We start from the raw sequence: 20,802 nt of genomic DNA, 5'->3' as shown, positions 1-20,802 counted from the left end.
CGCAGCTCCGGGACTGATTCAAACAACGCTGAGGAGGCGGCGCACGGCGCCAAGGGGGTAAGAATGACGGCTGTGCTGCGTCACATCACAAAGGAAAGTTCCACCAACCGGACGATATCACGGTAGGAGAGGACACTTTTCATAAGTGTTAGGTTCAGCATGTGCAAGGAGCACCACGAAAAGAGGCACTTTTTCCCTTTGCATCATTACTGCTGCACAAGGTGGCTCCTTCAGTAACAAACGCCTGGGGGGGGGGACAGGTTCCCTTAAATTTAACTTGTTGTGCCTGCGTGGCGGTCGCAGGACACATTGCCGTATACACAGCAGGGGAACAGCTGGCGGTGCTGAACCCCAATAACAGAGGAGGGACTGTTGACTGTGCGGACAGCACTTCTGGACGGCAACTAGCGGTGTTGGAGCCCAGGGACAGGTGGAGGAGGAGGAGGTGGAGGAGGTAGGAGGAGGTAGGAGGGATTGCCACACACACAGCAGGGGAACAGCTGACGTTACTGAATCCCAATAACAGAGGAGGGACTGTTGACTGTGCAGACAGCACTTCTGGTTGGCAACTAGCGGTGTTGGAGCCCAGGGACAGGTGGAGGAGGAGGAGGTGGAGGAGGTAGGAGGAGGTAGGAGGGATTGCCACACACACAGCAGGGGAACAGCTGACGTTACTGAACCCCAATAACAGAGGAGGGACTGTTGGGACTGTGCGTACAGCACTACCAGGCAACATCTAGCGGTGTTGGAGCCCAGGGACAGGTGGAGGAGGAGGAGGTGGAGGAGGTAGGAGGAGGTAGGAGGGATTGCCACACACACAGCAGGGGAACAGCTGACGTTACTGAACCCCAATAACAGAGGAGGGACTGTTGACTGTGCGGACAGCACTTCTGGACGGCAACTAGCGGTATTGGAGCCCAGGGACAGGTGGAGGAGGAGGAGGTGGAGGAGGTAGGAGGAGGTAGGAGGGATTGCCACACACACAGCAGGGGAACAGCTGACGTTACTGAACCCCAATAACAGAGGAGGGACTGTTGGGACTGTGCGTACAGCACTACCAGGCAACAACTAGCGGTGTTGGAGCCCAGGGACAGGAGGGGGAGGTGGAGGTGGAGGAGGTAGGAGGAGGTAGGAGGGATTGCCACACACACAGCAGGGGAACAGCTGACGTTACTGAACCCCAATAACAGAGGAGGGACTGTTGACTGTGCGGACAGCACTTCTGGACGGCAACTAGCGGTGTTGGAGCCCAGGGACAGGTGGAGGAGGAGGAGGTGGAGGAGGTAGAAGGAGGTAGGAGGGATTGCCACACACACAGCATGGGAACAGCTGACGTTACTGAACCCCAATAACAGAGGAGGGACTGTGCGTACAGCACTACCAGGCAACAACTAGCGGTGTTGGAGCCCAGGGACAGGAGGGGGAGGTGGAGGTGGAGGAGGTAGGAGGAGGTAGGAGGGATTGCCACACACACAGCAGGGGAACAGCTGACGTTACTGAACCCCAATAACAGAGGAGGGACTGTTGACTGTGCGGACAGCACTTCTGGATGGCAACTAGCGGTGTTGGAGCCCAGGGACAGGTGGAGGAGGAGGAGGTGGAGGAGGTAGGAGGAGGTAGGAGGGATTGCCACACACACAGCAGGGGAACAGCTGACGTTACTGAACCCCAATAACAGAGGAGGGACTGTTGGGACTGTGCGTACAGCACTACCAGGCAACAACTAGCGGTGTTGGAGCCCAGGGACAGGAGGGGGAGGTGGAGGTGGAGGAGATAGGAGGGATTGCCACACACACAGCAGGGGAACAGCTGACGTTACTGAACCCCAATAACAGAGGAGGGACTGTTGACTGTGCGTACAGCACTACCAGGCAACAACTAGCGGTGTTGGAGCCCAGGGACAGGAGGAGAAGCAGAGGAACACAATGTAGGCCGAAGCCTGATTGGAGAAAGTCGAAAGGGAACCTTTAACCCCCCCCCAAGGCGTTTGTAGCTGAAAGAGCCAGCTTGTGCAGCAAAAAAGATGCAAAAGGAAAAGGTGGCTCTTTTCATGATGCTCCCTGCAAACACAGAACTAAACACTTATAAAATGTGTCCCCTGATACCGTGAGAACGTCCCGGAGGTGGGACTTTCCTTCGTAATATGACGCAGCACAGCCGTCATTCCTACCTCCTTGGCGCCGTTCCCCGGCTCCTCAGCGTTGTTTGATTCCGTCCCGGAGCCTGCGCTGTTATGTTATCCCTTGGCCAGGCACACTTAGCGCTGCCCATCTTCTGACATCATTTGGTGTCAGGCTGGCTGCGCCTGTGCGGCCGCGCTGGCCGAGAGCCCGCCTCGCAGTGTCGTCTAATGTAATCCCACCGCGGGCCTGGGATCCGTGGCCATGCGCAGTGCATATCCTCGCCTCTCACTCCCCTCCCTACGGCTTCTTAAGACTGTGCGGTGTCACGGCCGTGGCATGCTATTAGGGATCAGCTGACACCGCACAGTCTGAAGAAGCCGTAGGGAGATGAGTGAGAGGTGGAGGTTCAGATATGCACTGCGCATGTCCATGGATCTCAGGCCCCCAGTGGGATGAAATCAGAAGACACTGCGAGGCGGGCTCTCGGCCAGCGCGGCCGCACAGGCGCAGCCATCCTGACACCAAATGATGTCAGAAGACGGCAGCGCTAAGTGTGCCTGGCCAAGGGATAACATAACAGCGCAGGCTCCGGGACGGAATCAAACAACGCTGAGGAGCCGGGGAACGGCGCCAAGGAGGTAGGAATGACGGCTGTGCTGCGTCATATTACGAAGGAAAGTCCCACCTCCGGGACGGTTTTACGGTATCAGTGGACACATTTTATAAGTGTTAAGTTCTGCGTGTGCAAGGAGCTAAACAAAAATAGCTACCTTTTCCTTGTGCAGCATTACTGCTGTACAAGGTGGCTCTTTCAGTAACAAACGCCTTGGGTGGGGGGGACAGGTTCCCTTACATTTCAGTTGTTGTGTCAGCGTGGCGGTCGCAGGACACATTGCCGGCTACACAGCTGGGGATCAGCTGACGTTACTGAAACCCAATAACACTGGGTCGTATGTTTTGACTGTGCAGACGGCACTTCTGAGCCTCAACTGGCGGTGTTGGAGCCCAGGAATTTAAGTTCAGGTGGTAGAAAGATGAACACAACATGAGACCTGGATACTGTAGACAGTCACCTAATTATTTAATCAGGAAGAGGAGTGGCAAATTCCTGCGAGATCCAGGCCTTGTTCATTTTCAGGAAAGTAAGCCGGTCAACATTATCGGAGGATAGTCGCATGCGACGGTCAGTTAGTACACCACCTGCAGCACTAAAGACACGTTCCGATAATACACTGGCCGCAGGGCAAGACAGCACCTCCAATGCATACTGGCTTAGCTCTGGCCATGTATCCAGCTTTGAGACCCAAAACTTGAAAGGGGAAGAGCCGTCTGGGAGTACAGCAAGAGGGCAAGACATGTAGTCTGTCACCATCTGACGGAACCGTTGCCTCCTGCTGACTGGAGCCGTCTGTGATGGTGTAGACTTTTGTGGCAGGCACAGAAAACTGTGCCACAGTTGGGCCATACTGGTCTTGCCTTGGGCAGAGGCACTGCTTCTGCTCCCTCTTTGTGCAGAGCCTCCACCACTGCCTGGACGCACTGAGCTGCTTTGGAATGCACTAGCAGCACTTCTCTCACTTGGAATGGAGAAGATGATGGAATTCACCAGTGTGTCTTGGTACTCCCGCATTTTTCGCTCCCGGTTCAACGGTGTGATGACTCATCACTGATGAGGCTTTCTACGTTGTCCCGGTAGCGAGGATCGAGGAGGGTGAACACCCAATAATCAGACATGTTGAGAATGTGGGCGATGCGGCGGTCGTTTCTCAGGCACTGCAGCATGTAATCCACCATGTGCTGCAGACTGCCAACTGCCCAAGAAACGCTGTCCCCTGCTGGAGGCGTGATCTCTGCCCGCTCATCATCACCCCACCCTCGCTGTACACACTGAGTACTGGACAATTGTGTAATTCCCTCCTCTGGACGGATGTCTTCCTCCTCCATTGACTCCTCCTCATCCTCCTCACAAACTGTCCCCTGCCTACGCGTTTATGAGGAACCACGTGGCGCTGACTGTCCAGAAGATGATGGAAATGCTGAATCCTCATCCTCCACCTCTTCCACAACATCATCCCTTAGCGCTTGCAGTGATTTTTCAAGCAGGCAGATAAGGGGGACAGTCATGCTGACTAGTGCATCATCTGCACTCGCCATCCGCGTGGAATAATCGAAGGGACGCAAAACCTGGCAGACGTCATTCATAGTGGCCCACTCTGTGGTTGTGAAGTCTGTACGGCGCTGAGTGCGACTTTTTTGCGCCTGAAGCAGCTGGTACTCCATTACAGCTTGCTGCTGCTCACACAACCGCTCCAACATATGTAACGTGGAATTCCACCTGGTAGGTAGGTCACATATGATGCGATGTTCCGGCAGGCGGTGTCGGCGCTGCAGAGCCGCAATGCGCGCTTTTGCCGTGCTGGAACGCCGCAAGTGAGCACACTCTAGGCGAACCTTGTGCAGCAGTGCATCAAGATCCGGATAGTCCCTCAGAAAACTCTGCACGACCAAATTGAGCACATGTGCCAGACATGGGATGTGAGTGAGGTTGCCGAGGCCCAGAGCTGCCACCAGATTTCGGCCATTATCACACACTACCATGCCTGGCTGGAGATTCGCTGGCACAAACCACACATCGCTCTCCTGCTTGATGGCATTCCAGAGCTCCTGCGCTGTGTGGCTTCGATTCCCCAAATAAATTAATTTCAAGACGGCCTGTTGACGTTTGGCCACGGCTGTGCTTATGTCGGTCGTAACAGGTACACGTTCATCACGGGTCCATGTGGAGGTGGACTGTGACGGCTCCTGCAGCGATGATTCTGAGGAACTGGTGTAGGAGGAGGAGTCAATGCGTACAGAATGGATTCCTGCAATCCTTGGAGTGGGCAGGACACGTCCTGCGCCACTCGCATGGTCTGTACCCGGCTCAACGACATTAACCCAATGGGCAGTGAGGGAAAGGTATCGCCCCTGTCCATGTTGACTGGTCCACGCATCGGTGGTGAGGTGGACCTTGCTACTGACGGCGTTCAGTAGCGCGTGTTTTATGTGTCCCTCCACATGCTTGTGCAGGGCAGGGACGGCTTGCCTGCTGAAGTAAAAGCGGCTGGGCACATTGTACTGTGGGACTGCCAATGACATCAAGTCACGGAAGCTGTCAGTCTCCACCAGCCTGAATGACAGCATTTCCAGTGACAGAAGTTTGGCAATGCCTGCAGTCAGAGCCTGTGCTCGTGGGTGGTTTGACGAGAAAGGCCGCCTTTTCTCCCATGCCTGTACTACCGATGGCTGTAGACTGGGCTGGGAGTGTGTGGATGACTGGGAAAGTGGTGCTGCGGGTGGAATTACAGCGGGTCTCTGGACAACAGGGCCAGAGGTTCTTCCACGGCGATCCTGGGAGGAAGCCGAACCAGCTGCGTGTGAGCTGGAGGAAGAGGCAACACGAGCTGAAGAGGTGGTAGCTGCCGCTGTTGGTTGGCCTAGCTCTTCAGTGTGTTTTTCTAACTCCGCCGGGTGCCTGGTGCGCACATGTTTCCACATGTTGGAGGTATTGAAGTTGCTGACATTTCGACCTCTTTTGACTTTGTGATGACACACCTTGCATTTGACATAGCAAATGTCAGCTGCAACTGTGTCAAAAAAGGACCAGGCACTGCAAGTCTTGGGAGCGCCCTTTTTGGCTTTTGGAAGAGACATGCTCCTAACGGCTGCCAAAACGGAGGCTGCAGGATCCGCAGTCTTCCCCCTCCCTCTCCCTCTTTGGGCCGTACGGGGAATCTCTTCCTCAGAGCTGCTCCCACCACCTTCCTGTCCCTCACGCCAAGATGGGTCAAGGACCTCATCATCTACACTACCCTCTGCCCCCAACTGCTCCTCCTGGGTAGTCTCAGCAGCAGAGCACGCACCAGTAAGTGGCACCTGAGTGTCATCATCAGCTGATGCGGCCTGCGATGTGGTGACCGGAGCCACTGGCCCACCCGCCTCTTCAGAGGAAGAGAGAAAAAGCTGTTGGGCATCACTGCACCCTGCCTCTTCTTCCATTTCTCCAATGCTGCTTGGCTGGCCCCCTGTTTCCAAGCCAAGAGATTCAGAGAACAGAAGTAGAGACAGCTCCTGTCCTGGGCTCTCTGTCTGCCTGGGCAATTTGGCAGGTGGTGAAGAGACAGATGGCTGCTCTCCAGTGCTCTGTGTCTGAGAGGATGTGGCACTAATTGAAGTTGATGCATTAGCTGCCATCCATCCGACAACGGCTTCAATTTGTTCTTCACGCAGCAGCGGTGTACGGCGCTCTGCCACAAAGCTGCGCATGAATGACTGTTCCCTGGTGAAAGTGGGTGCTGATGAGTCACCGGTGCCCGCAGCAGGCACAGAATCCCCACGTCCCCTCCCTGCTCCGCGCCCACGCCCACGTGCCTTACTCACTGCCTTCTTCATCTTGGTTGACTGATAAAGATAAGCAGAAAAGTACTAACGGCTTTGTGTGCTTATTCCTGAACAACTCCTCCTAACAGGTATAAGAAAAACTAATTTTCTAAAGTGTGGACTAGACTTTAATATGAGCTAATGTGGCCTGCAGAAATGTAAAGTGGTGTCACTGGTGTGTTTGGTGAACTTTATTATTTATTTATTTTTTGGGGGCTGAACTGACAACAGATAGAGCTGCAGTCACACGGAGACCGTGCAGACAGCCGTAAACGGCGCTGCAAGGCCCAAAAACCCTCCTCTACGTTATCCTATGTAGTGTTTTTCCACAAGTTAGCTGGAGACGGGTGGAAAGACACTAATAGGAATTTTTTGAAAAAATGTGCAGCAGCCTGCACTACTTAAAACAAAATGAAAATTGATTTTGCGGTATGACGCAGTGAACAACCCTGAGCTGGAGACAACCAGGCTATGGCTGCTCACAGTCTACAGGGCGAGCTGCAGTCACACGGAGACCGTGCAGACAGCCGTAAACGGCGCTGCAAGGCCCAAAAACCCTCCTCTACGTTATCCTATGTAGTGTTTTTCCACAAATTAGCTGGAGACGGGTGGAAAGACACTAATAGGAATTTTTTGAAAAAATGTGCAGCAGCCTGCACTACTTAAAACAAAATGAAAATTGATTTTGCGGTATGATGCAGTGAACAACCCTGAGCTGGAGACAACCAGGCTATGGCTGCTCACAGACTACAGGGCGAGCTGCAGTCACACGGAGACCGTGCAGACAGCCGTAAACGGCGCTGCAAGGCCCAAAAACCCTCCTCTACGTTATCCTATGTAGTGTTTTTCCACAAATTAGCTGGAGACGGGTGGAAAGACACTAATAGGATTTTTTGTTAAAAATTAGCAGCAGACTACACTACTTGGAAAAAAAAAAAAGAACAGTATGAGGCAATGAACCACCCTCCCTGAACTGAATACAACCAGCTATGGATGGCCTATGTGGCTGCACACAGACTAGAGAGTGGGCGGCACTCACACACACACACACACAGACCTTGCAGATCGCTGTGAAAACAGCGCTACAAGGCAAAAGCAAGGTGAATAGTAGGTGAACACAGCGGTTGCTAAATTAGCCTTTGGAAAGCACAAAGAAGCAAATCGCTATCTATAAACTGGCCCTCAGTCAGCAAACAGCGTCCTGTCACTAACTGAATTCACAGCAGAGTGATCGCAAAATGGCGCCAGCGACTTTTAAACTGCATCATGACATCATTTCAGCAGCCAATCACAGCCATGCCAGTAGTTTCATGCCCTCCATGCTGAACAGGATGTGCCCACACTTGAAATCATTCTCATTGGCTGAATTTGTGCATTTTGAATCTGGGAACTTCCGATTCCGGTATCCGATACGCGGCAAGTATCGGAATCCCGGTATCGGAATTCCGATACCGCAAGTATCGGCCGATACCCGATACTTGCGGTATCGGAATGCTCAACACTATTTATGAGTCTAGGAGTTCAACTAGCTATCAATTTTAACAGAATGTGTATGAGACACTTCTTCATGTCTAATACAGGGTGTACTAGAGTCCCACTTCTTTTAAATTTTTTGGCAGTTCTTGCATTGTCCTCATATGCTTTGTGAGTTTGAGTCTCTCCTTCATAAATTAACAGGTTGTATCCGACCATGTCAGACACACCATATGCCCAGATAAGGTAGTAAAATGTTAAAATTACATTTACCGGTGACTACCAGTAGGTGCAGTTTTATTTCCCCCACTACTATATCATCTATTGTAACCATAGGTAACAGGGAAATATGGTGAGAGATAGCTCGGCTATTATGGAGTGGAATAGGCATTTATTGTTTTAAATTGTGCCTTATCTACCAGTCATTATACAGGAAAAAATGTTTCCTAACATTTTTCTTGTAGAATCCATTTTATCTTCGGTTTTGTCTGTTTTATTGTCAGTCCTTATAAGTAGAGTAATACTTTGAAAACATTGTTCACAACAGCAACCTGGGAGTCAGAGATGTGTCCAGGTGTCAACCCCATGCTGTTCCCATTCCATTTGAGTGCTGTTTCCATCCATTTCAGCAATTTTCCTGCCTCCTCAGCCTGTTATGATCCTAGTGGCAAGGATCGCAGGTCGGACTAGCTAAGTAACTGAACAGACTACTAGCTCTGGGGAAGTGGTAACTAGATTGACCGCAACCTGATCCTATCCGCAAACAACTATAGGCAGCCGTGGAACGTTACCTAAAAATCCTAGACGTCTCTTCACGGCCTGAGAAACTGACTATTCCTGGAGGGAAAGAAAGTCCTCTCTTGCCTCAGTGGAATGACCCCAAAGATATAGAATAGCCCCCCACAAATATTAACGTTGAGTTAAGGGGAAAGCACAAACGCAGAGATGAAATCAGATTTAGCAAATGAGGCCCGCTAATACTAGATAGCAGAAAATAGGAAGGGAACTGTGCGGTCAATAAAAAAAACCCTATTCAAAATATCCACGCAGAGATTGCTCGAGCCCCCGCACCAACTAACGGTGCGGGGGAAGCAACTCCGTACCCCAGAGCTTACCAGCAAAAAGAAATCACATATTAGCAAGCTGGACTAGACTCATCATACACAGAAATCATATTGCAGGCAGATGAGCAAAAAATATTCAAAACAGAACTTAGCTTATCCTGAAGAGGCAGAAAACGAGATAATCAGGAGTAATCAGAATAGCACTGAATTCATTGACAGCCGGCAACAAGTGGAAGTGAAGCAGAGCTAAATAGGAGCCTCCCTGGTGAATAACGAGGCAGCTGATCCAGCCAGACCTGCAGGATAATAAACCAAACCACCAGGGGGAGCCAAAAAACCAAAGTCACACAATACCATCTGTGACCACAAGAGGGAGCCTGAAAACGGAGTTCACAACAGTACCCCCCCCCTTGAGGAGGGGTCACCGAACCCTCATCAAAACCCCCAGGGCGATCAGGGTGAGCCACATGGAAGGCACGAACCAAATCGGCCGCAGGAATATCAGAGGCGACAACCCAGGAATTATCCTCCTGACCATAGCCTTTCCACTTAACCAAATACTGAAGCCTCCGTCTAGAAATACGAGAATCCAAGATCTTCTCCACCACGTATTCCAATTCTCCCTCAACCAGCACAGGGGCAGGAGGCTCAACCGAAGGAACCACAGGCACCACATACCTCCGCAACAACGACCGATGGAACACATTATGAATAGCAAACGATGCCGGGAGGTCCAAACAAAATGACACAGGGTTAAGGACTTCCAAAATCTTATAAGGACCGATAAACCGAGGCTTAAACTTAGGAGAGGAGACCTTCATAGGAACAAAGCGAGAAGACAACCACACCAAATCCCCAACGCGAAGTCGGGGACCCACACAGCGACGGCGGTTGGCAAAGCGCTGAGCCTTCTCTTGTGACAGCTTCAAATTGTCCACCACATGATTCCAAATCTGATGCAACCTATCCACCACAACATCCACTCCAGGACAGTCAGAAGGCTCCACCTGACCCGAGGAAAAACGAGGATGAAACCCTGAATTACAAAATAAAGGCAAAACCAAAGTAGCAGAACTAGCCCGATTATTAAGGGCAAACTCGGCCAATGGCAAAAAAGTCACCCAGTCGTCCTGATCAGCAGAAACAAAACATCTTAAATAGGTTTCCAAAGTCTGATTAGTGCGCTCGGTTTGGCCATTCGTCTGAGGATGGAAGGCCGACGAAAAAGACAAATTAATGCCCATCTTAGCACAAAAGGTCCGCCAAAATCTAGACACAAACTGGGATCCTCTGTCGGAAACAATATTTTCAGGGATCCCGTGCAAACGAACCATATTTTGAAAAAACAGAGGAACCAACTCGGAGGAGGAAAGCAACTTAGGCAAGGGCACCAAATGGACCATTTTAGAAAAACGATCACACACCACCCAAATGACCAACATTCTCTGAGAGACAGGGAGATCTGAAATAAAATCCATGGAAATGTGCGTCCAAGGCCTCTTCGGGACAGGCAAAGGCAACAACAAGCCACTGGCACGAGAACAGCAAGGCTTAGCCCGAGCACAAATTCCACAAGACTGCACAAAAGAACGCACATCCCGCGACAAGGAAGGCCACCAGAAGGACCTAGCCACCAAATCTCTGGTACCAAAAATCCCAGGATGGCCTGCCAACACCGAAGAATGAACCTCGGAAATAACTCTGCTGGTCCATCTATCCGGGACAAACAGTCTCTCCAGTGGACAACGGTCAGGTCTATCCGCCTGAAACTCCTGCAGCACTCGTCGCAAATCTGGGGAGATGGCAGACAAAATCACCCCTTCTCTGAGGATACCAGCTGGCTCTGAATCACCAGGAGAGTCAGGCACAAAACTCCTAGAAAGAGCATCAGCCTTCACATTCTTCGAACCAGGCAGGTATGAGACCACGAAATCAAAACGAGAGAAAAACAACGACCAACGAGCCTGTCTAGGATTCAGCCGCTTGGCCGACTCAAGATAAATCAAATTCTTGTGATCAGTCAAGACCACCACACGATGCTTAGCTCCCTCGAGCCAATGTCGCCACTCCTCAAATGCCCACTTCATAGCCAACAACTCCCGATTACCAACATCATAATTCCGCTCGGCAGGCGAAAACTTTCTTGAAAAGAAAGCACATGGCTTCATCACAGAGCCATCAGAGCTTCTCTGCGACAAAACAGCCCCCGCTCCAATCTCAGAAGCATCAACCTTGACCTGGAAAGGAAGGGAGACGTCTGACTGACATAAGACCGGAGCCGAAGAAAACTGGCGCTTCAGCTCCCGAAAGGCCTCCACAGCTGCAGGAGACCAATTAGTAACATCAGATCCCTTCTTGGTCAAATCCGTCAATAGCTTAACAACACCAGAAAAATTAGCGATGAAGCAACGGTAAAAATTAGCAAAACCCAAGAACTTCTGAAGACTCTTAACAGATGTAGGCTGAGTCCAGTCATGAATAGCCTGAACCTTGACTGGGTCCATCTCAATAGCAGAAGGAGAAAAAATGAAACCCAAAAAAGAGACCTTCTGGACTCCAAAAAGACATTTTGAGCCCTTCACAAATAAAGCATTGGCACGCAGGACCTGAAACACCATCCTGACCTGCTTAACATGGGACTCCCAATCATCCAAAAAAACCAGAATATCATCCAGATACACAATCATAAATTTATCCAGATATTCGCGGAAGATGTCGTGCATAAAGGACTGAAAGACAGGAGCGTTAGAAAGTCCAAAAGGCATCACCAAGTACTCAAAATGGCCTTCGGGCGTATTAAATGCAGTTTTCCATTCATCACCCTGCTTAATACGCACAAGGTTATACGCACCACGAAGATCTATCTTGGTGAACCAACTAGACCCCCTAATGCGAGCAAACAGATCAGATAACAATGGCAAAGGATACTGAAATTTGACCGTGATTTTGTTTAGAAGGCGATAATCAATACAAGGTCTCAAGGAACCATCCTTCTTAGCCACAAAAAATAACCCCGCACCAAGAGGGGAGGAGGAGGGGCGAATAAGTCCTTTCTCCAAAGACTCCTTTATATAACTCTGCATAGCAGCATGCTCCGGCACTGACAAATTGAAAAGTCGTCCCTTAGGAAACTTACTACCAGGAATCAAATTTATAGCACAATCACAATCCCTATGAGGAGGTAGAGAACTGAGTTTGGGCTCATCAAATACATCCTGGTAATCTGACAAAAACGCAGGGACCTCAGAAGGAGTGGATGAAGCAATTGACACCACAGGAGCGTCGCCATGAATTCCCTGACAACCCCAACTTGACACAGACATTGCTTTCCAATCCAGGACTGGATTATGAGTCTGCAACCATGGCAGGCCCAACACGACAACATCATGCAAATTATGCAATACAAGAAAGCGAATCACCTCCTGATGAACATGAGTCATGCACATGGTCACTTGTGTCCAGTACTGAGGTTTATTCGGAGCCAATGGTGTAGCATCAATTCCCCTTAGTGGAATAGGGAATTTTAAAGGCTCCAAAACAAAACCACAGCGCCTGGCAAATGACAAATCAATCAGACTCAGGGCAGCACCTGAATCCACAAAAGCCATAACCGGGTAAGATGACAGGGAACAAATCAGGGTAACAGACAAAATAAACTTAGGCTGTAAAGTACCGATGGTGACAGATTTATCAATCTTTTTTGTGCGCTTAGAGCATGCTGAGATAACATGAGCTGAGTCACCACAGTAAAAGCACAACCCATTTTGCCATCTATAATTTTGCCGTTCACTTCTGGTCAGAATTCTATCACATTGCATAGACTCAGGTGTCTGTTCAGAAGACACCACCAAATGGTGCGCAGGTTTGCGCTCCCGCAAACGCCGATCAATCTGAATGGCCAGAGTCATTGACTCATTCAGACCTGCAGGCGTAGGGAACCCCACCATGACATTCTTAATGGCTTCAGAAAGACCTTTTCTGAAATTTGCAGCCAGGGCACACTCATTCCATTGAGTAAGCACCGACCATTTCCGAAATTTCTGGCAGTACACCTCTGCATCATCTTGCCCCTGAGAGAGGGCCAACAATGCTTTTTCAGCCTGGTTCTCAAGATTAGGTTCCTCATAGAGCAATCCAAGGGCCAGAAAAAACGCATCCACACTGAGCAATGCCGGATCCCCTGGAGCCAATGCGAAAGCCCAATCTTGGGGATCGCCATGCAAGAAAGAAATAATAATCTTAACTTGCTGAACAGAATCCCCAGAGGAACGAGGTTTCAAAGAAAGAAACAACTTGCAATTGTTCTTAAAATTCAGGAACCTAGATCTATCTCCAGAAAACAACTCCGGAATAGGTATTCTAGGCTCTGACATAGGACTGTGCACAACAAAATCCTGAATACTTTGTACCCTTGCAGCAAGATGATCTACACTGGAGGCTAAACTCTGGATATCCATATCAGCAGCTGAACTCAGAGCCACACCAAGATTAAGAGGAGGAGAGAAGCCAGACACACAGCAGCTAGACACACGGCAGCAAAAAAAAAAAAATATCTCCAAGCTTCTTTTCTCCTGCTTCTGCCATGCAATTAACACTTTATAGGCCGGCTGTACTGTTATGATCCTAGTGGCAAGGATCGCAGGTCGGACTAGCTAAGTAACTGAACAGACTACTAGCTCTGGGGAAGTGGTAACTAGATTGACCGCAACCTGATCCTATCCGCAAACAACTATAGGCAGCCGTGGAACGTTACCTAAAAATCCTAGACGTCTCTTCACGGCCTGAGAAACTGACTATTCCTGGAGGGAAAGAAAGTCCTCTTTTGCCTCAGTGGAATGACCCCAAAGATATAGAATAGCCCCCCACAAATATTAACGGTGAGTTAAGGGGAAAGCACAAACGCAGAGATGAAATCAGATTTAGCAAATGAGGCCCGCTAATACTAGATAGCAGAAAATAGGAAGGGAACTGTGCGGTCAATAAAAAAAACCCTATTCAAAATATCCACGCAGAGATTGCTCGAGCCCCTGCACCAACTTACCAGCAAAAAGAAATCACATATTAGCAAGCTGGACTAGACTCATCATACACAGAAATCATATTGCAGGCAGATGAGCAAAAAATATTCAAAACAGAACTTAGCTTATCCTGAAGAGGCAGAAAACGAGATAATCAGGAGTAATCAGAATAGCACTGAATACATTGACAGCCGGCAACAAGTGGAAGTGAAGCAGAGCTAAATAGGAGCCTCCCTGGTGAATAACGAGGCAGCTGATCCAGCCAGACCCACAGGATAATAAACCAAACCACCAGGGGGAGCCAAAAAACCAAAGTCACACAATACCATCTGTGACCACAAGAGGGAGCCTGAAAACGGAGTTCACAACATCAGCCCTCCTGTTAGGGACTTCTGGAAAAATGCTTCGGTTTCCCATTGACTTCCATTATACTTGATACTCGCGTTGAGTTTTCCGAGCATCCGACCTACTTAATTCGATTACTTCACACTCGAGCAATGTAGTGCTTCATCATCACTTGTTGGCACCTTTCCAAAATTGTAGGTAAACAACTTTATTTCAGGCATGAGGTGTTCTATCAAACTCACCAGTGTGCAATATGAAAATCACACCTGAAACCAAATAAAAAGGGGAGAAGTTGACGAAGTCTTTGCTTTGTGTGTTTTTGTGTGGCACAAAAGTATGGAGAACAGAAAGAGGAGAAGGGAACTGTCTGAGAACTTGAGAACTAAAATTATTGAAGAATATCAACAATCTCAAGCTTACAAATCCATCTCCAGAGATCTTGATGTTCCTTTGACTACGCAACATAATCAAGAAGTTTACAACCCATGGTACGGTACCTATTCTCCTTGGATGTGGACAGCAGAGAAAAATTGATGAAAGTTTGCAATATAGGATAGTCCAAATGGTGGATAAGCAGCCTCAATCAAATTCCAAAGAAATTCAAGCTTCATGTTGCATCAGTGTCCGCGTGAACTATCCTTTGACATTTGAATGAAATTAAATGCTGTGGCAGGAGACCCAGAGTGACTCCACTGCTGATGCAGTGTCATAAAAAAGCTAGACTACAGTTTGCCAAAATGTACATGAGAAAGCCAAAAAACATTCTAGGAAAGCGACTGTCAAGACTCGACTCCAGGACTCGATCTGGTGTTCTCTTGCTGTGGGTTGGTTTCCCTCTCTGACCACAGCCCGTGTTGTATCTTTCCAACTACTGATAATGCTCCTGTCTTTACTTTGCTTTCCTGTGCTGATTCCATGTAAGTGTTTTTACTTTCTCTGTTTGGTTTTCGCTACCACATCTTGGTAAGGGCTATTTATACAGTCTTGGCAAAGGCAATCTTTGCTGGTTATCATCCAAGTTAGATGAATGTTAGATCCCCATTGAAGGATTATCTTTTGTATGTGGTTTGTTTGCGTATTCCCTTTCTCAGCTCTTTTCCCATTTTTATTACATTCAGGTTCTGGGGTTTTTAACATATACCAAAGGTCTTTTTGGGTTCATTTATTTTTCACATCTTTAGCCCTGTGTCTCACCCTCTGTGTGTGTGCACGTCGTTCTGTTGTTGTAGTTTTGGGTTACACTCTGTGTATAGTTGAGGGTGAAGCTAAGGACACTCAGGGTCAGCCGACGTTGAGTGGAAGCGCCATTGCATAATTTTAGGGTGCCAACCTCCGCTGTCAGACCCCCCATTAGCGTTAGGGCTCAGTCATAACACACCTTGTGGACAGATTATATCAAGATAGAGATTTTTGCTACAGCACATCATTCTACTGTTTACCTAAAATGTAATAAGGCCTACAAAGAAAAGAATACAGTACCTACAGTCAAATATGGTGGCGGCTCAAAGATATTTTGGGGTTGTTTTGCTGCCTTTGGCCCTAGATGCCTTGTCTGTTTGCAAGGCATCATGAAATCTGGGGATTATCAAAGGATTTTGGGTCGTAATGTAGTGTCCAGTGTCAGAAAGCTGGGTTTCTTCTACTTGGTCATTGGTCTTCTAGCAGGACAATGACCCCAAACAAACTTCAAGAAGAACCCGGAAATGTATAGAAACAAAGCACTGTAGAGTTCTGAAGTGTCCAGCAATGTGTCCAGGTATAAATCCTATTGAACTCTTGTGGACAGATCTTAAAATTGCTGTTCGGAGAAGACACCCTAGAAATATGAGAGACCTTGAGCAGTTTGCAAAAGAAGAGTGGTCCAAAATTCCAGTTGAGATATGTACAAAGCTTGTTGATGGTTATAGGAAGCAAGTGATTTTTTCCAAAGGCTGTGAAACCAAATGATAAGTTGAGGGTGTCAACAATTGTGTTTGGACCATTTTTGGAGTTTTGTGTGAAATGATGTCTAATTTGCTTTTTACTCTGTGTTTTTTGTGTTGTTCCAATACACACACAGGAAATAATATGTGTATTGCAAAACATGTAATTGCAATAGCTTTCTGGGAGAAATACTTCATTTTGTGGGACAATTTCAAGGGTAGCAACACTTTCGGCCATGACTGTATAAACTGATAACATATGCAATCCTATGCCCTTTTGCTCTTTATTGCTGTCGGACAAGTCAATCAATAACCATTTTGAATATAAATTATCTTGGCATGTTTCAAGTCCAGAGTCTTTCACAACACAGCAACACAACACTCCACCTTCCAAACATTAAAACACCAGTGTGCCTTTGATCTCTTGAGGAAACACTGCAAGAAAATGGCTAAACACTTAGTGAATATTCTTGTTGTATCTTTTGGATTTTTGCTATTATTCACTGCTTTTGGAGGACTTCAGAGTTTGCAGGTAAGCAAACTATGTTAAACTTATCATTTAATGCTTCAAATGGTACTCATTTATAAATTGTATATTGGCATAAAACAATATTTGTTTTTACTTGTTTAGGGTTACTTAACCTCTTAATGAACAGGCCTGAAACAGTCTTAATAGCTGGCTAATTTAATTTTTTTTTTCAGCTTCTATAATTTTCATCGGCCACACATTTGTGTGGCTGCATGAGGCTTTGTTTTATATGCAACAAAAAGTATTATTTTTTTGCACTGCTTTGGTGCACTATGTATATAATCTATAATTTATCTAATTTTTTTGTGCAACAAATATCAAAAAAGTGATTTTCATTTAATTTTTTTTTAACTATTCAGGTTTCACACCAAATAACCGGTTAAATGAATTGTCCAGGTTATAACGGTCACCTAGCCACCTAATATGTGTGTGTGTTTATTTTTCTTTCTTTCATGTACAGTACCAGTCAAAAGATTGGACACTCTTGGCGAGGCATATCTGTTCATTTAGGCTATGTGCACACGTTGCGGATTAGCCTCAGGAATTTTTTGTGCAGATTCTGCATCTCTTGGCAGAAAACGCAGGTGCGGATTTGATGCGTTTTTTGTGCGGATTTGCTGTGGATTTAGTGCAGATTTTGTGTGGATTTCTTGCGTTTTTACCCCTGTGGATTTCTACAATGGAATGAGTACAAAAATGCTGCAAATCCGCAAAAAAGAAGTGACATGCTACTAGTCAGTCTTGGACTCGCCATCATGGTTCTTCCTCACCGGCTCCCGAGCCAGGCCGCAGGGGAAAAGGCCATTGGTCATGCGGAAGCTTCCTGAGTTCTCGGGTGATTCCGAAACAGTGGTCATGACTGGATGAGCTGGTTTACCGAAGAAGAAGCTGGCCCACCAGTGACCAGGATCGGACTTCGGAAGACCTGGGTGGTGAGGGATGACCTCTCCAGAGTAGTCCACACTCCCACATGAGCTGCTACTAGAGGTGGATCCCAGGCGTCTGCGATAATAATCATGGGTTGCGACCAGTGAACCGCTGGATGGAATGGCAGCCATGTTTCAAACCTTGCTTGACTTAAGATGATGTAAACCCTGTATTCCAACTGGATGTGTCCTCAGGAGCCTGGCTCTAGGGGTTAGACGCTAGGCAACGGGGCCCATTTGAGGAGGAGAAGCTGGGACTTGTCTCCACAACCAGAGATTTGATCACATAGTTATGCTACATGCTACTTATTTTAATCCGCAGCGTTTCTGCACGGAATTTTCCGCACCATCAGCGCAGCGTTTTTTTCTCATTGATTTACATTGTACTGTAAATCACTTGCGGATCTGCAGTGTTTCTGCATGGTAAAAAATGCTGTGGATCCGCAGGAAATCCGCAACGTGTGCACATACCCTTAAAGTCATTCCATATGAAGCTGCCTGAAAGAATGCAAGGCTTTGTAAACCAGTCTTTAGAGTACAAAGGGATTATTTGAGGAATCTAAGGTTTAAGGGTACGTTCATACTTGCCTATAAATCAGACGAGTGCAATCTGATAAAAAATTGTATTGCACTCAGACAAATGTTATTCAATAAGGCAGTGCAGATCTGCTATTTTTTTTCTCACCTGTATTGAACGTGAACAAAAACATCGCAGCATGCTGCATAGATGCAAAAATTGGACTAGACTTGCCAATGTAAGTCTATGGGTACGAGAAAGCAACAGATGGCACACGGACCATCCATATGGCATCCGATTTTTAAGCACACATTTCAAAGAAACCAGGAAATTCCAACAAGCACATGTAGTTCACAGCCAGAACCCTCCTGACAACCAAGAAAAAAACGAAAAGGTTTTTTTAGATAAAGACATAGACAGATGATATAAAGAAATTACATATGTAATACATAGATAGATAGATAGATAGATAGATAGATAGATAGATAGATAGATATCCTACCATGATAAAGCTGACAGCTGAGGGTTGCAACCCGCAGCTGTCAGTTTTGCCTGCGATGGTTAAAAGTAGAAGAGACCCCTTGTCATTTTTTAAAATTTATTTATATATTTACAGCCCACAGACGCCGACTGTTGAATACATCTATCAGCGGCACCTGCTCTTGATTATCAGCGACAGCAGATGTAGCCTGATGTAGTAGTTTTTCATCAGTCGATGCCTGTGACCGGCGGTAAACTTTTTACCACCAGTTAAAGCTGCTGGCTCATGCGGTTATTTGAGAGCATGGGAATTGCATCGCTCTGACCAGTGGTAATAATCTTACCATCAATCAGAGCCGCCGGTGTTTCTCGCGCTGTCATGTGGGTGACAGGTTTATATTACGGACAGCAAGATTTACTGTTTGGTTTTGCTGATCTCTACCCAAGACCATAGCATTATACGCATTTTGTCCAACACTGATTACTGGATATGAGAAAAAGGTAGTGATTCAGCTCACCTGGATAGTGCAGTCAAAAAGTTCAAAACAGAAAGTCCAGGAAGAGACCAGTACTCGCTTCATCCATAAAAACAATTTTTATTCCGATGAAGATAAAATAAACAACAGTTCACACAGCAATACTCCATGAGGCATAGAGGAAGACTATAAATAGATAAGTTAACGTACTTAATCACTGCCTAAATGTTCACTGGAGATGACACAACTATATGCAATCCGAGTATGGCCGATTGATTAGCCTGCACATGTGTATGAACAGTAAAACCAATGAAAACACACATGAGAAAATATACACATATAAAACAAAACAAAATATAGCCCAATTTAGGGACTCTTTTAGCTTAAAAACTGCAACCATTATGAATTATAGTTTTAAGTTTGTAATTCTGAAATAACACCGGAAGATATCTGTTAATAATACATTTTATCTCACAAAACTCCTTAGTATAAGTGGTGCTGAAAATCAGTTTTTTAACATCCCTGCCGGGATTCCTGATATCACGCCTGCCTCATTCTTCCCTAAGGATGTCATGATGGGCTGGACTGTGTGTGGTTCTATACTCCTTCTGCAGATCATCCTGGCGGGCTTGAAGACAAGGGGGCGTAAAGGGGGGGAACTGTAACATTCCTGCTGGCATCACTGCATGGCTTTCCATCTCCCATCAGGTAGATACACCTGCTTACTTACCCCTCCAGGCCATGCTGTGAGTTCTGCCTTCTGTTCGCTCCATGCTGTGAACCTCATGTCTCCTGCCTGCGGTTTGCATACTTCCTGGCTGTGTGCTTAGGGGGGCGGCGCTGGCACTCTTTGATTCTTATAGAGACAGTGTGCACCTTCCTCAGGTGTCCCCAGCCAATTGCCAAGGGGCATCTGGTACTTAAGGCATCTCCACCCATAGGGAGATGCCTATGCAACAAACTCTCTGTCTGCTTTCTGCTACTGAGTTGCCAGGTCCTGTCCTGTTACTGCTTTTGCTTCTGCCACCCTGGGGGCTGTATACCCAGGCCTGTCCTGTTTCCTGTGTGTCTTGTTTCCGTCACCCTAGGGGCTGCATACCCAGTCCTGTTCCTGTTTCCTGTCTGCCCTGTTGCTGTATACCCAGGCCTGAATCCTTTATCCTGAACTTGTTCCCGTGCCCATCCTAGTCTGTGCTAAGTCCATTTCCTATACCTGTTTGCATCCTTGCCTGTTGCCTTCCCTACTCAGCTGTGTGTATCCTCATGTCTGCTCCCATTCCGCATACTACGGGTTTGCTCTCTCCCCGCACCCCGTGGCTCTTGGTCCCTCCAGTCTGTACTGGTTACTACCCATTCCCTTATCCCACTCGTACCTGCCTGTGTTCCCGTACCTCCTGAAGCAGTTCCTGTCCCTCCAGTCTGAACTGGTTCTTACCTGTTCCTGTATGCCTCTAGTCTGAACTGGTCCCTACCTGTTCCCTTGTACCACACGTACCTGCCAGTGTCTCTG

The 20,802-nt window shown here is 47.6% G+C and overlaps 1 protein-coding gene across 2 annotated transcripts in view; it reads left to right on the top strand.

The window, feature by feature from the left end:
• The first annotated feature begins 16,738 nt into the window (after window positions 1–16,738).
• UNC93A (unc-93 homolog A) overlaps window positions 16,739–20,802 on the top strand; it is a 331,492-nt gene continuing 327,428 nt past the window's right edge. Inside the window, exon 1 of one of the 2 annotated variants that reach the window (XM_077283221.1) lies at window positions 16,739–16,896. In XM_077283221.1, the coding sequence (XP_077139336.1) occupies window positions 16,810–16,896 (87 nt within the window). In that variant the 5' untranslated portion in view covers window positions 16,739–16,809. The remainder of the gene's footprint in view (window positions 16,897–20,802) is intronic. The other variant, XM_077283222.1, reaches the window with a different exon arrangement.

This window comes from Ranitomeya variabilis, chromosome 2 (assembly GCF_051348905.1).
Source record: "Ranitomeya variabilis isolate aRanVar5 chromosome 2, aRanVar5.hap1, whole genome shotgun sequence".
NCBI classification, from domain to species: domain Eukaryota; kingdom Metazoa; phylum Chordata; class Amphibia; order Anura; family Dendrobatidae; genus Ranitomeya; species Ranitomeya variabilis.
The sequence above is the reverse complement of the archived record's forward strand: the minus strand, read 5'-3'. Positions and strand labels throughout refer to the sequence as shown.